This window comes from Lycium barbarum, chromosome 6 (genome assembly GCF_019175385.1).
Source record: "Lycium barbarum isolate Lr01 chromosome 6, ASM1917538v2, whole genome shotgun sequence".
Classification (NCBI taxonomy): domain Eukaryota; kingdom Viridiplantae; phylum Streptophyta; class Magnoliopsida; order Solanales; family Solanaceae; genus Lycium; species Lycium barbarum.
Window position 1 is genome coordinate 14,129,231 of NC_083342.1, and position 16,862 is coordinate 14,146,092.

Sequence of the window (16,862 nt, forward strand, 5' to 3'; positions counted from 1 at the left end):
AAAATTAAAAGAAAAGTACCATGGAAGAATAGCCTACTGACTCATCGCGAGAAAGATACTCAAAAGCAGATTACTACACCAGCAGTTTCTGAAAATGTTAATCAATACCATATATCAAACATAGATCAATACCCAATTCCACAAGCAATTAAATGAGATGGGGAAGAAACTGTAAGATCGCAAGTAATTTTATCAGTAGCAGGTGAGAAGTGATAGTTTTTAATTCCTCTTGAGATAGTTTTTAATTCCTCTTGATTGACAAAGAGAGAAGGCTAAGGAGTTTTTTTTAGAGGGGGTGGGCGGTTGTTTGGTCTCGGGTTTGGGTAGGAAAAAAAATAGAGAGGGAAAAAGTAGCGCCTGATTTTTTATTAATTAATTTAGTTTAGCGACCGGATATTATGCTTTTTAAAGACCAAATATTATTCCCTCAGTAATATTAAATTAATAGCTCGCTTTAATGACCCGAAAATAATTTGGTCACCAAAAGTCCACTTATAACGACCGGATTGACATCCCTTCGTTAAGAAGTGGTTGCTAAAGATCAAATTTCTTGTAGTGCTATTCGGGGAGGATTATAATGCGCCTACAGCGGCGGAAGAAGGAGAGTTTGTCTAAAAATTGCACAGAAAGATACAGTCCCGGTCAGAAAATGGGTGTCCTCAGTGATTGCACGGTCGACAGATCCCGAATGGGAAATAGTGCCAAAGTTGACAGCCACTACAAGGATTTGGAAAAACACCCTCACACCTCACTACAAAAAAATGCTTAAATTGCGGCGGTTTAATAGCGGGGGTCAGCTACAACCCCCGCAAATTTCATTAAATAGCGGGGGTTTACATGTCCGACACAAATAAATGAAACTAGCGGGGGTTTAAAACCTCCACCATCTGGGAAAAAAAATAGCACGCAACTTTTCCCTCACTTTTTTTTTTTGGCTCTTTTTTCTCTGAAATTTTTTACCTTTATCTTTTCCCTCTCTCTCAAAACCCTCTCCCTCTATGACTACTTTTTATTTCTGCAAATATGACCAAACAGACTCAACAAAACCATTAGACTCATTCTAATGAATTGTATCAGATGACAGGGAGTATTTAATTTACCTATGTTCTTCTTCAGTCCATGGTATGCCCTTTCGTCTTTCTTGTTCAGCCCTTGAATTCCCTTTTCCACCATGACCCCCAATTGGGTCATGAGTTGTACCCGAAAACCCATTTGAATAACCACAATTGACCCGCCTTTCCGCTGACCGGGAATAACCCAAATTACTTTCCTTATTTGATGAAGAAGCTTCTTCACCTTTATAATTAGGGATTGGAACTTGCCATGCTTCAATTGCATTAACATCATCAACAAGTAACTGATAATGTCTTTTAAGTTCATCAATGGGTTTTGTAGGGACCATTGAAGCAAATTTTTCCCATTGTTGTTCAGTCCCTTCAATCCAGTGCATTGCAATTGCAATTAAATACTCCCTGTCATTTGAAATATCCTTTCTCAAACGTCAAATGAAATTGGTCTAAACATGGGTACGAAATTAGTTTTAAATAGAAGCTGGAGTTTTTGAACGAAATTGGTCCAAACATTGATCTCAAAGGTAAATTTTTGCTCAAAATTCTCAAAATTTCTCAAAATTGATTTTTTTGTGTGAATTTTTCTAATGTGTCCGTCACTTTTTTTCCACCTTTGTCTTCTACTGCTACTACTTCTACTAATCTATCTATTATCTCAAGTATCTTCTGATTTTTGCTATTTCAGTATATGGGTTTTCCCCTTTCTTAATGTTTTCATGTGATTATATGTTCAAACACCTATGATTTTTAAAGATTGACACTTCAATCGCTAATTAATGAATAATATGACTTCACTAATTTTTTGGGTTTACCAGGTTCTTCTTCATATTTTGATCGTTTTGCTGCGTGTCTTCACTGCTCAGTTTAGGTGATCTACACAGTTATTAGGTGAGTTTTTTTCCCGATTTCCTCTTTATTTTTCCATCTTTTCTGATTATCAGTGTTATTTATTAGATTTGTCATTGTGCTGAGTTTTAAATTGAAGAATGCTCTTTTCTGTGTTTTGAGTCTTCCATGGAAGATTTAGCTTACTTTCACCTAAATTTTTTGGCTAATTGGTGATAAATCTCTACACCTCTGTTGTGCGTGTTCAGCTGCTTCGCTGTTTTCATGGTTTATTCTTTATTTTAAACTGTTTTAAGCTTTTCAAAGTGTAGTAAGAATGGAACTGCTATCAAACTTGCCTTGGAGGTGTTTGACAAATTGCCTGAAAGAACAAACTTTTCGCTGTGTTACGACCCTCTTAAATCCAGATTGTTTAACCAAAAATAGCTTTGAATAGGATGTTTCAGAAGAGAAAAAGGGACACGGAAAAGAGAAAACTTACATCTATAATCTTCATATTACTATATTCTCCCCCAAAAAACCATGAATTGGAAGGGAAAAAAAAGATGCAAAAGAGGGAGGAAGGAAGAAAGAAATACAGAAAACATACCAAAAAACCATGTTAGATTATGTATGTTCTCTGTTAGAATTAATTATTTTTTCATTTTCTATTATGTTCACTTATGCTAATAGGCAACTCATTTTCTTTCTCATGAATTCTTATAGGTGATATTGTTGGATAAATCTAATTTTTTAATGGATAAATCTTGGATTGGAATGCCAAGGAACACACCAGAGAATATGACTGAATAGATATATCATTACTTTTTTAGTTCCCTTCGTCACCTTTTTTTCCCGCTTGATTAGGAAGGTTTCAGTAGTGTTTTTTTCAGAACTTACTATCTTTTGGTTAAGAAAGTTATCTTTATTCTTTATGGAATTTTTGAGTTGCTTGTTATTTGTGTTCTGCATAGGATTTAGAAAGTGTTTGACCAACTGTTATAGTGTGGATCTTAATATGTTCAAACATTTCTTGATCTTTCTCATTTACTACTATTTTCAGCAGCTATATTCAATCTTGACATTTTGCTGTGGATCTGCTTACTAACTTCATTGCTTCCTGCTGCAGGATTCATTATTGAATTGTAGATATGCCAAGGTTCAAGCGTTTGCAGAAGAAGCTAAATTTAGTTCAGTCAGTATCTCATCCAGTTGCTGAATTAGGACCTTCTTTTCTTCAATCAACGCCACGCCTGCCAACACATCCGACCATGTCATTTCGGGCAACAACACATCTGGCCCCATCATTTCAGCCTACATCGCAGGCGACCCCAACATTTCAGTCGGCATTACAGTCGTCTCGATCAATTCACTCAATATCCCATCCAGCTCCGATGGATCAGGCCGCACCACAGCCGGCTCCAGCAGTTCACCAAGCATCACAGCCATCTCGATCAGTTCATTCGACATCAAATTTGGCTTCGACAGATCAGGACTCACCACAACCATCTATGTCAGTTCACTCGACATCACATTTGGCTTCGACAGATCAGGACTCAACACAGCCAGCTCCAACAGTTCAGGCCGCATCCAAAAAGCGTTCTAGGTCGCATTGGATTGTAGACGCAATAGGTAAATACTTTTGACTATCAGTACATATTCAACAGTCCCTTCTAAGTTGTTGTTCATCTCTCTCGTGGCTTCAACTGATCTCTTTTCTTATTATAGATTCAGAAGAAAATATCAGGAAACTCAGAGTGAAAGTTAATGAAGTGATCATGAGGATTGGGGAGTAGGGCAGATAATTGAAGTGAGCTAATGCTGATTTTTGTATATGAAAAACTGATCGGTGGTCATCTGATTGAAGTTTTTTGTTCAAGGTCTTTAAGCATAAGCTATAGCTATGAATATTAAAAAACTGGAGTAGTATTAATATAGCAATATGATCTGATTCTATGCTCTCTGTTTCATTGTTTGAAGTTATTTTTTTCAAATTTGTCCTTTGAATCCCATCTCTTTGCTTTGTATCCTAAGTTTAAGGAATCAAGTTAAAGTTTTTCCATCTTATGGGTTAAAAATTAATGAGCTCACATATTCTGCTTCATAGTTAAAAGCCATGTCTCTTAAGTTCTGTCTTCTTTAATTTCATGCGTTCCTATTGGTTTATTTGTGACAATGAGTTTTGTATGTGTAGGAAAAAATTGAGTTAGCTTTAAGCCAAAGCACCATAGACGAGTCTCAAATTTCGCGAAATGATGTCGTCGGCAAGGTGCTAGGAGAAGAGCACTCTGGGAGGGTGAGGTGCTTGGGATTAGGACCTGTCCCCAGTAAAGTTTTTAAACAAGCAAGACCTCGTTTCAGCGGTACAAGTGCTTCAAGAAGTAAAGGTTCATGTTCATCCCAATGTCAACAGAACCATAAGAAAATGATAAATGCTCAGGAAAAAATGATGAATGCTTTCAAGGCATATATGATAATGAAAGAAGGGACGATACCAGAACAGTTTACGGGGTTCTTTGCTTCTTCTTCGGCGGTTTCTCCTACAACAGTAAGTAAAGTTCTTCATTTCTTTTTCATTTAATTGGTCTGAAATTTTTTGGATTTGATTTCTCTTTGAAAAATGACGAGATTGTTGTGGCTGTTATTGTATGTTGGTTTATTTTGTGTCCGGAAAAACAGTATCGGCATTCAGATGATCCAATTGTAATATGATGGTCCTTTCCTAGGAAAAAAAACAGAGTAGAACAGAGAGTAATAAAGTCTGGTTTGTGTCAATGTGTCAATGAAGTCTGGTTTGTTGTGTAAAAAATTGAAGCTGCATAAGAAACAAGCAAACAGAGAGTAAAAACAGAGTAGTACATTCTGGTTTGTTGTGTACTAAAATTCTCAGGTACTGAAGTAAACTTGAATCAATCTACATAAACTACACATGGTCTTGACAGCCCACATGATCATTTCAGAACATAGCCAGTTACTGGACCACAACCAACAACCAAATAGTTCTCTTAAAGTATCATTATGAACTAAATTAACGGGTGAGGAGCATTATAGTTCTATACACAGTTTGGAGAGATGATGAAAACCAACAAAAAGGACATAACAAGTTCAAGGTACTTCTTCCTTTGACTTAGCACAAGACAAAGCAACAACAGATTCTTACTAAAAGTACCCATGGACACCCTTTAACAATGATAAAGCCATTGTTCTTCCTAGAGCCCCAACATACGAATACTTCATTTCCCCCCTTTTGGCTAACGCATCTGCTGTTAGCTGCTGTGAGTCATGTGGTTTTTGTGGAGGAGGTTTTGTTTGCTATAATTTCACTCACACTTTTGGAACGGCTAAGCAGTAAAATTAATACTCTCTTTTGGCCACCAAATAAAAAGTCAAAAAAACTATACTGCAGTAGTATACTACTATTTTGTTAGATAAATAAAGATAATTTTACTGTCATGTACCAAAATAGGACCTAATTACCTTTTTTTTAATAGATACTGCTACTAGTAGCAATTTAAGAGAATATATGATAGAGCTATTTTCACCTAATACCCGAATTACCAAACCGAACCGAGAATTTTGGTAATTCGATATTTGGTAATAGTATTCGGTGCGGTATTCAGGTGTAAAATTCAGAATTATGGTATTCGGTTTCGGGTTCGGTACGAGATATTAATACCGTTTGGTAAAAAAATAGAAAACTTTGGAATTATACGGAGTCTTATCTGGTCCATCATGCAGTAAACTTATCAAAATGGCTCCATAATTGCTTGAACGAATGAAATTTTGCATTCGTTCAAGCAAAATTTACATATTAATATAGACACCAAGTGGTCAAAGACCTGCTTGAATTTAATGCGTCATTTTGGCAAGCCTGGGTCCTATATGTGGCTGTATGTGAAAGTCACCCATTTTATTAAGGTTTTCAGCTACCACTATTTGAGCGACAGATTCATAATTATCTACTATGTTTTATTTTCTACTGTATGAGCAGTTGGATTTTCAAATTAAACTTGAATAAAGAGTTGTGGTGTTATCAGGATAGTAGCTAACTCTATTTCTATGCTTTTCATTATGCAGCCAAGTGATGCGGCGAGTGGATCCCTTTCGCCCATGGATGCAAGAAGATCATGCGGTGATAGTAATCCTAGTGATAACCGTTGATTTCATTGTATTGTTTGGTAGGAACGGATGTTAGAATGCTGGAGTGAATGTATTGTGTTTAAATTTAGTTTTTGAGTGATCTGATAATGCTACTTAAATTTTTAGTTTCAAAAACTAATGGTACTTTATGATAACATTTGTGATTTTATGATATGTTATCGATGTCTCTTAAAGTTTTAACGTTTTTTGCTTTGATTATGATTTCTAGCTTAATTAGTGATTTTGTAATCGATAATATATAAAAAAATTCAATGAATTGTTGGGGGATATGAGACTGCCAGGACCTTTAAATATAAGTTAATTTAAAAAAAAAAAAATATATATATATATGTATTGCGGAGGTTCTAAACCGCCGCAAGCTGTCATTGATAATTATTTTTAAAAGATTAAATTTTAAAATTACGGGGACAACTGCCGTAAAATAACCGCCGCAAATTAGTTCTGGCGGTCAGCAAAAAACCGCCGCTAATTGATTGCGACAGCTGTTATTGTGGGGGTTTTGACAACTGCCGCAACAACACATTGCGGGGGTTTTAAACCTCCGCAAACCTTAAAAATAACCCCCGCAATTTAAGCGTTTTTTTGTAGTGCCTGAGATAAAGTTTTGGTGGCAGATTGTTCTGTTCTGCATCTGTCCTACCCAAGCAGATAATTATTTGACCCCGGACAGAGCTGTTCTTCTGGCTGCCCTTATGTCGAGGTACAAGATCAACATCGGAAGGCTGGTAGCCGCAGATCTCCGGGAGAGAGCCACACAACCAGCCACTTCCTTGATTCATCCATGTTTGCTCACGTTCATATGTTTGCGAGAGGGACCAGAACCCCTCCCCTTTATCGACCACAGTGTGATCGCCAGGAGTATCTATGACATCACAAAGGGCAGAGATGATATGTTGGGCCAAGGTACAATGCCATCGGCCTCGTCTTCTGATGTGTCGGAGGGGCCAACGGGGCCAGAAGTTCTACCTTTAGCTATTATGAGTGATAAGGCAACTGATGCGAGTCAGCCCACAGATTCTGAGGCTCTACCGGCTGAGTATGCTCCACAGCCCATGCCAGCTCCAGCTCCACCTACTTCAGGTGGTCCCACCTCTTCCACTGGAGCGAGCCCAGCACCGGCTCAACCCATACCGGGAGTCCCACCTGAACTTGCGAAAAAAATGATTTTCAATCGACAAAATTTTAGGGCAGTGGACCTGCAAGAAGATAGAACAGATAGGCAGGTCAAGCAGATCATAACTGAGCTGAAGTTGTACACAAAAAAAGCTATTGATGCAGCTTTAAGGCCGATAAAAAAGCAGATGGCTGATGACCACCTACAGATCCACTCTCGGATAGATGGTATTGAGAACAGAATGACGGAGCTGACTAAGACACACCCCGCTGTGGAATTGGGGACTGTTCGGAGTGAGTTGCAGACACTAAAGGATGATGTGTAGAAATTGAAGGCACATGAAGTGGTTGCGGTGACGGACCAGATTCCGAAAGTACACACAGAGCTGGTACAAAGCTTGTATCAGTCGGTTGAGAGTTTACTTGGGGATGATGAGATTGAGGAAACGGTGGATGAGGAGCATGAGGAGGAGTTGGAAGAGGATACCCACTCTTCGGCTAAAGGGAAGCGCAAGAGAGTCGCGCTTGATGATGAAAACCTTGATCCCATTCTCAAGAGTCTTGATCTGTTTGATGCCATGCACCCACAGAATGAGGAGGAGGAGGAGCGGCGAACATTGAAGAAGATCCGACATGAGTCCCGGCTGAGTTCTGACACCACTGGAGTGACTTCTAGCTCAGCCTATCCCATTCAGCCGGCTCACCATACTTCTGCTCCACCGACTGAGACTGGGACTGCTAGTGTTGGCAAGCCTGATACCGTGTCCCCGAATGGGCACACCACTATTGCCCCTACCTCCGAGGTTATCCAACCTCATGATGCTGCAGCAGATCCAAGCGCCTAGTGCGAGGGTGGCCCTACATTCTATTGATGGATTTTGTGGATGCCTTGAGGGAAATGCATATTTCTAAGTTGGGGGTGTAGGGTAATTGTTGGTATTATTTTGGTATCGGATATTGTTTTTGTTTTGTTAGTATTGTTTTTATCTTAAATTGTGATATTAAGTATGTGTTTAGGACCCTCCTCGACTATTCTTTGCCATGTGTTCTTTTCCCGAGGAGTGTTATTTTATGTTGAACCTAGCATGTTTAGGCTGTTTAGTTAAAATTAAAGTAAGGATGACTTAAGTGGTGGTGGTTCGTGTTTTCTGGCATATCTAAAAGTGTTTTACGAGTCAATGATATCCCTCCGAAAAATAATTTGTGATGTACATCAAGAATGGGTTGTTGATATTGACATGTATGGTTCTTTTAATGACATTGCAAGTAAAGGGTGTCCATGTATGTGAAATCTTCAAACGGAAGTCAAGTCAGAGTGTTAAAACAATCCTTATGCCATTGTGTTGTGAGTTCTTAGTTTCTATTTGTGTATGATGCTTGTAATCTAGAACTTGCCTAGTTGGTCGTGCGTGAATTCTAAGGAGAGTTTGATTGTGAAGTGATAGTAGGCCTTGTTTGTATTGACTCCAGAGCCTTTTTATCTTAAATGAGTCCAGCATGTACAGAAAATGATCCCTAGTCTCCCATTTTGAGCCTATAGACTTTTTCTTTGATTATCCGTTAACTAACCTCCACCCCTTCTGTGAATAAACCCATTTGACACCAAGTCCCTCCTTGACACTTAAGAATGACAAAAGAAGCTAAAAGCCTAAGTTGGGGGTGATAAGCGAAAGATGCGGAAAATGAGGTTAAAAGCCTAAGTTGGGGGTGATATGTGAAAGATATGGAAAACGAGGCCAAAGGCCTGTTGGGGGTGATCGTGAGTATTGCGGAGCATGATTCGGTGTGGTTAGAGTAGATATGAAAAAAATGGTGTGTGTATATATATATAAGTCCTAAATAAATTCGCGCCGGAGCTGTAGGGTCAACAACAAAAGGAAGAAAGGTGAATGAAGTCAAAATGTAGTGTCAAGGAGGGTGAGTCACCACTATCCAAATATTTATCCTACCCGTCCCTAAGCCAACGTTACAAGCCACAAAAGTCCTAATGTGATCACAGTCGAACTATTCAAAGTTGAAGGCATTGAAAATAAAGGCAAGCCTATGGTATGTGCAAGTATGGTATGCAAATTTCTTTGTGAGTGTGAGTGATCCTTCTGTCTCTTTAGTCTCTTTTCCCATTTATTTTGTAAATATGTGTGTTGGGACATTATTTGGTCTATGTGAGGGCATAAGGATTGTAGATTGTGAAGTAACTGGCTTTACGAAAGTTGAAGTTCATGTGCATAGAGACTCCCATACTATGATTGTTTCATTAATTGAGGTTGCATAATGAATTGTAATTGTTCTAAAATGTGCGTCTTGTGTGACAAATAGGACGTGGATAAGAGCCCAATATTTTTCTTGGATTGAAGAGCCTATGCTAGAAATAAATGCCAAAACCACCGTAGACATTCTTATTTTGCTAGATGTCGTGTGTTAGTAGTGAGTCTTGTTGTAGTTGCTTGAGGACAAGCAAAAGCTTAAGTTGGGGGTGTTGATGTGCCGTGAATTTCGGCACATTTTATGTCTTTTTCACTAGAAGTGTTGCTTGTTTTTAAGTGTTTTTACATCGTTTCTTATGTGATTTTGGTGTTTTTTAGGGTTGGTTGACTAAGGAACGGAAATGATAAGAAAAGCTGAAAAACGGACAACTTGGAGCAAAAGGATGGTCCGTAACTCGAGTTACGGACCGTAACGTGATCCGTACCCTGAAAGGACGATCCAGATACGTGTCGCTCAAAAGGACGGTCCGTAACTCATGTTACGGGCCGTAACGTGTACCGTAATCTAAAGGAAATTTCCAGTAAGAAGCCTAAGTATTGTCACATGTTACGCCCAGAAGGACGGTCCGTAACGCAGGTTACGGGGCGTAACGTCATGGCGTAACGCATTGGTCACTGAACACTGAAGCCATCATCCGCTGGAAGATACGGACCGTAACCTGTATTACGGTCCGTCGCAAGAAGCCGTAATGGTTAACCTAATATCAAGCTGACAAAGGACGGAACCGATGCACGGACCGTAACCTGTGTTACGGTCCGTAACGATGCCGCGAAGGGTGTTTTTGTCCAGAACTTTGGCGCGATTTTTGGCCCTATAAATACTTAAAGTTAGGTTTTTAACATTTATTCTGATCTTTTTGGGAGCATTAACTTTAAGCTTTGGATATTTGTGAAGTGGTTGGAGCATTTAAAGCACCAACTTCACCCTCATTCCACATTGTATTAGCATTGTAAGTACATTATGTTAACTTTTAAGTTTTCTTTGTTAACCAAAATGATGAGTAGCTAATTTTAATTCTAAGGTTGTGGACCCCATGATGTGTATTATGTGAATGGGTTTCTACTATTGATATATGCATAATGGTTGTTGGCATTTATTCTATCTTTGTGCTTTAGCGTTGGGTAATGATTGCAAGCATTTGCCTAAGCAATTATACTAACTTTTCTTGGGAAAGAGAGTTAGTATTGGTAAGATTGAATAACAATGACTCGGCGCATGAACCCTCGTTTAATAGACTAACTTAGGGATAAGAACAAGTCTAATTGGCATTATTGGTCGCTCTTCGAGTTCAACTCTTTTGCATTTGGAAAAATCATAAAGAGGAAATACGGCCTAACTGTTGGGAAACATTAGGAAGTCCTTAAGAGATCAAGTGCATACTCTTAGAACAACCATTAGAAGTATATCACATTGAAACCTGAAGCATAATATCTAATCAAAGCTGGGAACACAACCTTAGTCTCTCTCTCGCATTAATTACAATTCAAGTCAAAGTATTCGTTTACATTACACAACAAATATTTTAAACAATTCGGAATAGGATTAAAGCCTTTAAAGACTAGTATCACATACAATTAGTACCCTTTTCTCTCCATATTCCCTGTGGGATTTGACCGCAACCTTGTTTGGGTTATTATATTTGACAACGACCGCTTTACGCCACTCATAGGTGTAATTTAAGCGTATCATTGACAAGACCCTTCTTCAATATAATGTCTTCTTACTTCATCCCGCATTCGAGAGTTATAGTTAGCAATAGGTATTTTTTCTCCTGGATCAGCTTCAAGAGATCCCAAATTGAGTTCATCTATAAGATGAGAACGATTGACATCCGTAATAGAACTTGGTTGATAATAATTAACTTCTTGAGAAATTTATCTATCGCAATTCACGAAATTGGAGCACTTCCTACAAAATAAAAATTGTATTCAACTCGCAGTTATGAAGCACAGAAGCAGTAAGTAAATATTCTCTCTAAATCACCCCTTTTTAGCTACTTAGGTGCTAGTTTTTGTATTTCTATTTGCATATATTCTTTGTAATGTTTATTTCTTTTATCTTTCTTGAAAGACATATGCTTATAGATGACAAATGATTATCATGTCATTGATAGCCTATTGGAGAGTTTATTTATTTCAAATTTTTAATAGACAAAAAATAAGTAAATAACCAAAATAAATCAAGAAAGAGAGAAAAACGAAGACTTACTGTGGGTCGATGGAGGAGGCAGCGGCACAGCAACGTCGACGACAAAGATCGGGAGATGAACGTTCTTGGTAGTGGAACTGTGGAAGATATTGATTTTGATTTTGGAAAGGGAAACCCAAGAACGAGGGTTTGTTTCTTGATATGATGAGACAGAAGAAACTTATGTTTTTAAGTTTATATATCTAAATAAATAAATAATAAGAAATAAAAAAAAATCAAATATTAATAAATTAAATTAGTCAACATTAATTACTAACTGAAACTATGTCAGTTGGAATTAAAAAGAAAACGAAAGAGATTAGAAGCTTTAACCTTACGTTGCTGAATGCTGACGCTGTCTGTTTCTTGATGTAAGTTTTTTTAAAAAAAAAAAAAACAAAAACAAAACAACAACAACAACAACAACAACAAGTGATGTTATAGTGGTTCGTTCCCGCGCTTCCAAGGACAGAAGTTTCGCCCTTCACCAATGGAGCACGATATGTTTTTGTCATCTGGGTGCCACTTTTTTATATATATATATATATATATATATGACACACACACACATACACACACACATATACATAGGGTATCGTCCAAACCTTGCGGGTGGCGTGGCATCCCCATGAGCCTTAGTAGATTCGCCCCTTCCTTTAGGGGACAGTTTAATCGGTCCTCAAAGAGCAATATCAACTTGGTTGCTTATATAAGCAGAAAGCAGTTGCATGCATATGATTAAATATATATATATATGGGGATATTGGATTCCCTTGCCTAATTTCCCTAGATGGAGCAAATAATTCAGTTCTAGTACCATTAACAAGCACTGAAATAATAGAGGAAAACACAGTTCATAATGAGCTTGGTCTTTTTAGGAGGAAATCTAAAATGTTGAAGCACACGATAAATAAATGACCATTTTCAAATAATACATTTTCAATACAAGGTTACCATTTTTACAATCGGAAGAGCGAAAATAATTAAGGACCTCTTGTATGATAATAGCATTGTCAAAAGGTCTACGACCCTCAAGAAAACTAGATTGGAAGGGACCGATTAGTTCATCAAGGAAAGACTTAATACGATTAACTATAATCTTCGTAATGATTTTGTAAATCGTATTATAAAGATACGTTTGATTAGTTATATGGGGGACATCGTGGATAGTTGTTTGGTATACTGAACCATTTTTCTCATTTCCTCCTTTGGATTTTCATAAGGGTAGCCTAATAGGGACTTTTACCTAAAGGTACAATATCAGGGGTAAAATTATCCGGTTTAGTGAAATAATCTGCTTTTCGATTTTTTTAACAAAATATATACAATCTAATAAAAATATACAATCCGGTAAAACATATAATAACAAACAAAAAACATATACTTTATGTTAGGTTGTGTATTTTTGTATGTCGTGTGTATGTCACTTTATGTATACTAATGCATTGAACATACAAATAACATACGCTCGACATACAAAATACGTACAACTTATTATTCTTCTTCCTCTCCGAGTTTCAATATGAAATTTCAACCAAAACAAACTCGAATTTTCACCAAACTACCTCAAAATTGGCATATGAACTCTAGATGACTGAAATTTTAGCCATTTTCCCATGCAGTTTAGTCATGTATGATTGAAGTGTAGGTATACATGAAAAAATAAAAAGGGTGTTAAATTAGGTTGTTAGATTTGTTGTTGTTTTGACAAATTGATGATTGAATTTATCTTTATAATATATGGAACTTATGTTTCAAATTTAAGCTTATTTGGAGTAGATTTGGGTGTTAAATCATATGTTGGATTGTCGAAGTTCGAAGAACAATTTTTTTTTTTTTGGCAAAAGAATTCAGACACATATAACTGATATTTTAGCCAATTTTTACATGTACTTCAGCCATGTACAACTGAAGTTCAAGGATACATGAAATTTACAGACACACATGACTGAAATTTTAGTCAATTTTTACATGCACCTCAGTAAAAAAATGTCCGAACTTTGCCTTGCAAGCCATATCAAACTTCAGGCGAAAACGTCTGATGTTTGGTCTTCATAAGGCCACACTTTAGACACAAATATCTGAAGTTGTCAGGCTTCAGATGCTGTCAGGCTTCAGATGCGACTGTCTGAATTGTGGCCGAAGTGGACAAACTTGCAAAAAGAATTTCAACTTTGGATAAAAGTCAAAAGACGGCCCCAAAAAGGGGATGTTAATGCACTTCGCTCGGATTAGTTGGGCCAATACATATTGAAGACCAGATAATTATTCAAAAAGCAAGGGATTTTTACGTGGGGAAAGGACACTGTGTGTCCAATGGCCCAAAGTAATGCCACATTTGGCCAATATTTGGGCCTAATACCCCAGGAGTCCGCTCGGCCCAAAATAATGCTAAAAAATGGCCGGCCGGCCCAAAATAATGCCAAGCGCTGGCCGGCCCAGCGCTTTTTTTTAAAAAAAAGTCACACTTTAAAAGACCTGCTACAGAAAAATTAGGCTTTTTAGTGGCAATTAAAAAAGTCGCCACTAAAGGTTAAATATCCTAAAACATGTATAATATGTGTATATTTAGTAAGAAATATCCCAAAATATGTATAATATGTGTATAGTTAGTAGTATATATAAGAATGATACAATTTATATACATATGCTAGAATTATATATACACTTTATATACGAGAATGATACAATTTCTACGTATGATATATTTTCTATACATATATAGTAGTGATACATATTATATATAAAAATGATACCGTTTCTATACGTATATGTATGATACATTTTTTATACGTATGATACACTTTCTATACAAGAATGATACAGTTTATATACATATGCTGGAATTATATATACACTTTCTATACAAGAATGATACAGTTTATATACATATGATACATTTTATATGCATATACAACAGGGATACATAGTATATACACATATGATACAGTTTCTATACATATGATATATTTTATATACATATACAACAGGGTACATATTATATACACATATGATACAGTTTCTATACATCAAAGCTTTTTCAGTCTTGCAATGATGTCTTCATATGAATCCTCTGCCATTTTTGTAACCTGCAACTCACAAAAAACAACGACAATCATATGTGTCCTTTCGTACGTGATCCCTTATGAATTGTTGGTTTTTTATCTTTTGAACTTGTTCGTATATTTTACTCATTCTTCTTTTTGTTTATTTTATACTATTTTATTTGTATTCTTCAATCTGCTTATTTAAAATTTGGAGCAACATGGCTCTAGATATTACTTTTGGTTTGTCATTTGCCAGTGTTGATCTTTGATGAGATAAAAGTTTTCCTGTAAAAGTAATCTGTATCAAATAAAATTGAAAGGCGTCCTCTCAAGGCATCAAATAAAATTGGAGAAGAAGGTGGAAGAGGAAGAAGAAAAATGGAGAAGGCAGAAAAAGAAGGGAAAGTGACTAACGGCTAGAATTATTTTAGTAGCGCTATAATTTGAATTTGTACAAAGTTGGGCCACTGGGTGGGATAAGTTTGGGCCGACCAGCCATTTGTGTCCTTTCCCCTTTTTACATTGTATTGCCGTCGTCCAAAATAATTGACAAATGTATGTGTGTGTGTGTATATATATATATATACATATATATATACTAGTGACAGGACGTCCGTGCTAAGCCCGAGCCCAAATTCAAAAATAAAAGCTTTAATTAGTAAACATATAATTTTTGTCATATTTTTCTATTGTATTATTAGTTAATCATGTCTTATTGATAAGATTTCATAATTATTCAAGTTTTTAATTACATAATTTAATTTTTTTCAAAGAAGAAACTATTTATGAGGGAGCAGTTTTGGCAGGAAATTTAGCAAATACCAAAAAAAATAAAAAAAAAAATTCTATAAGGTAACTTGGAAAATATTTTAGCATTTATGAATTTGTGAGCATATAATTTCATTATTCAAAGATAAAAATATAATTTTTTGGTATTTATTAAGTTTTCATTCATAATTTCGTGTCGCAAGGTTTTATGGCTAAATGGTGCGATGTAACTTTAGTTTTAGACGAAATTCAAGAACAAAACTGAGTGTATCAAAATGAACCTTAAGAATCATTTTTGTTTTTAATCTATACTTTATGCTTAAAAAAATTAATTCTCAGTTAACAAATAAAAGATTCAAAAGATAATTTGATCCTGATAACATTACTTTCCTTTCAATACTATCTGGCATCGGTCAATAATTTCTACTTTCAATATTTGTAAATATCATAGATTCTTCAAAGGAGTTGTAAAAATGTCAATTAAAACTTTCTATATAATTAAGAAAAAAGAAGTTCAGGAAAAAAGTTATTTTATAAGAATCGTACTTTTTTCAATAAGAATAAAATATGATCCAACACAAGCACCGAAATTCAGGTTAATTTTAACCCCTTCTTCTTTTCCTTTTCTTCAACCCTAGTGTAATTACACAACCTCTTTCATAAGAAAAACAAGACTTAAAACTAACTCTAAGACAGAAGAAAGAAGAAAGAAGAAAAAATTGAAAAAAGAAGACGTGTGCATCCAAAGGAAAAAAGTTCTCCAAAATCATAACTAAAACATATTGTTCATTTTGTTGTTGTGAAGAACACGTATCTGATTTCAAATATTTGCTTTTGACTTTTTTTATTAACCCATCTTTAAAGAAAAACATGAAGTGAGGTGCGCATGCATCGAGAAATTAGTGGTAGATCAAATAAATATTTCAAAATTACGTCAGAAAAGCTCACACTTAATAAAATTTAAATTAGTATTTTCCTAATATATAAAAGCAAAACTTCATTTTATCATTTAATATTTTTACTTTCATTGTTGACGGAATTATTTATTTTATTATGTGTGTGTATATATATATATATATATATCTTGAATTCTTTTAAGATTTTAATCATGTATTTTAATTTCACCGTATTCAAAAACTCATGTTTTCGTCTGCTATAATCATCTAACTAATACACCAAAAATTTCAAGGACTTCTAATTTGGACTATAATATTTTTTTTGGTAAGTAATTTTTTTTTATTTACCAAGTGATAGTTACAAGCTCAGAATTCTCAAAGCTGCAGGACTGGACAATTGCGTCCCAGGCTTACAGAACAGCTACTTTGCACAACCAAACATTCAAAGAAATCCTAATAACTTCATGCTACACAGTAGGAAAATAATTAAGCTCCTGTAGTCTTCTACTCAACTTTAGCATTCTAGATCC

General features: G+C 35.9%; 1 protein-coding gene across 1 annotated transcript; it reads right to left on the reverse strand.

Annotated features, from left to right (window-relative positions):
- Window positions 1–1,002: 1,002 nt before the first annotated feature.
- On the reverse strand, window positions 1,003–1,450 carry LOC132643834 (transcription factor SRM1-like). Its single transcript, XM_060360356.1, has 2 exons — window positions 1,101–1,450; window positions 1,003–1,015 (listed from the first exon to the last, which is right to left on the reverse strand). Exons 1-2 carry the CDS (start codon window positions 1,448–1,450, stop codon window positions 1,003–1,005), a joined length of 363 nt encoding a protein of 120 aa, XP_060216339.1.
- Between the last annotated feature and the right edge of the window lie 15,412 nt (window positions 1,451–16,862).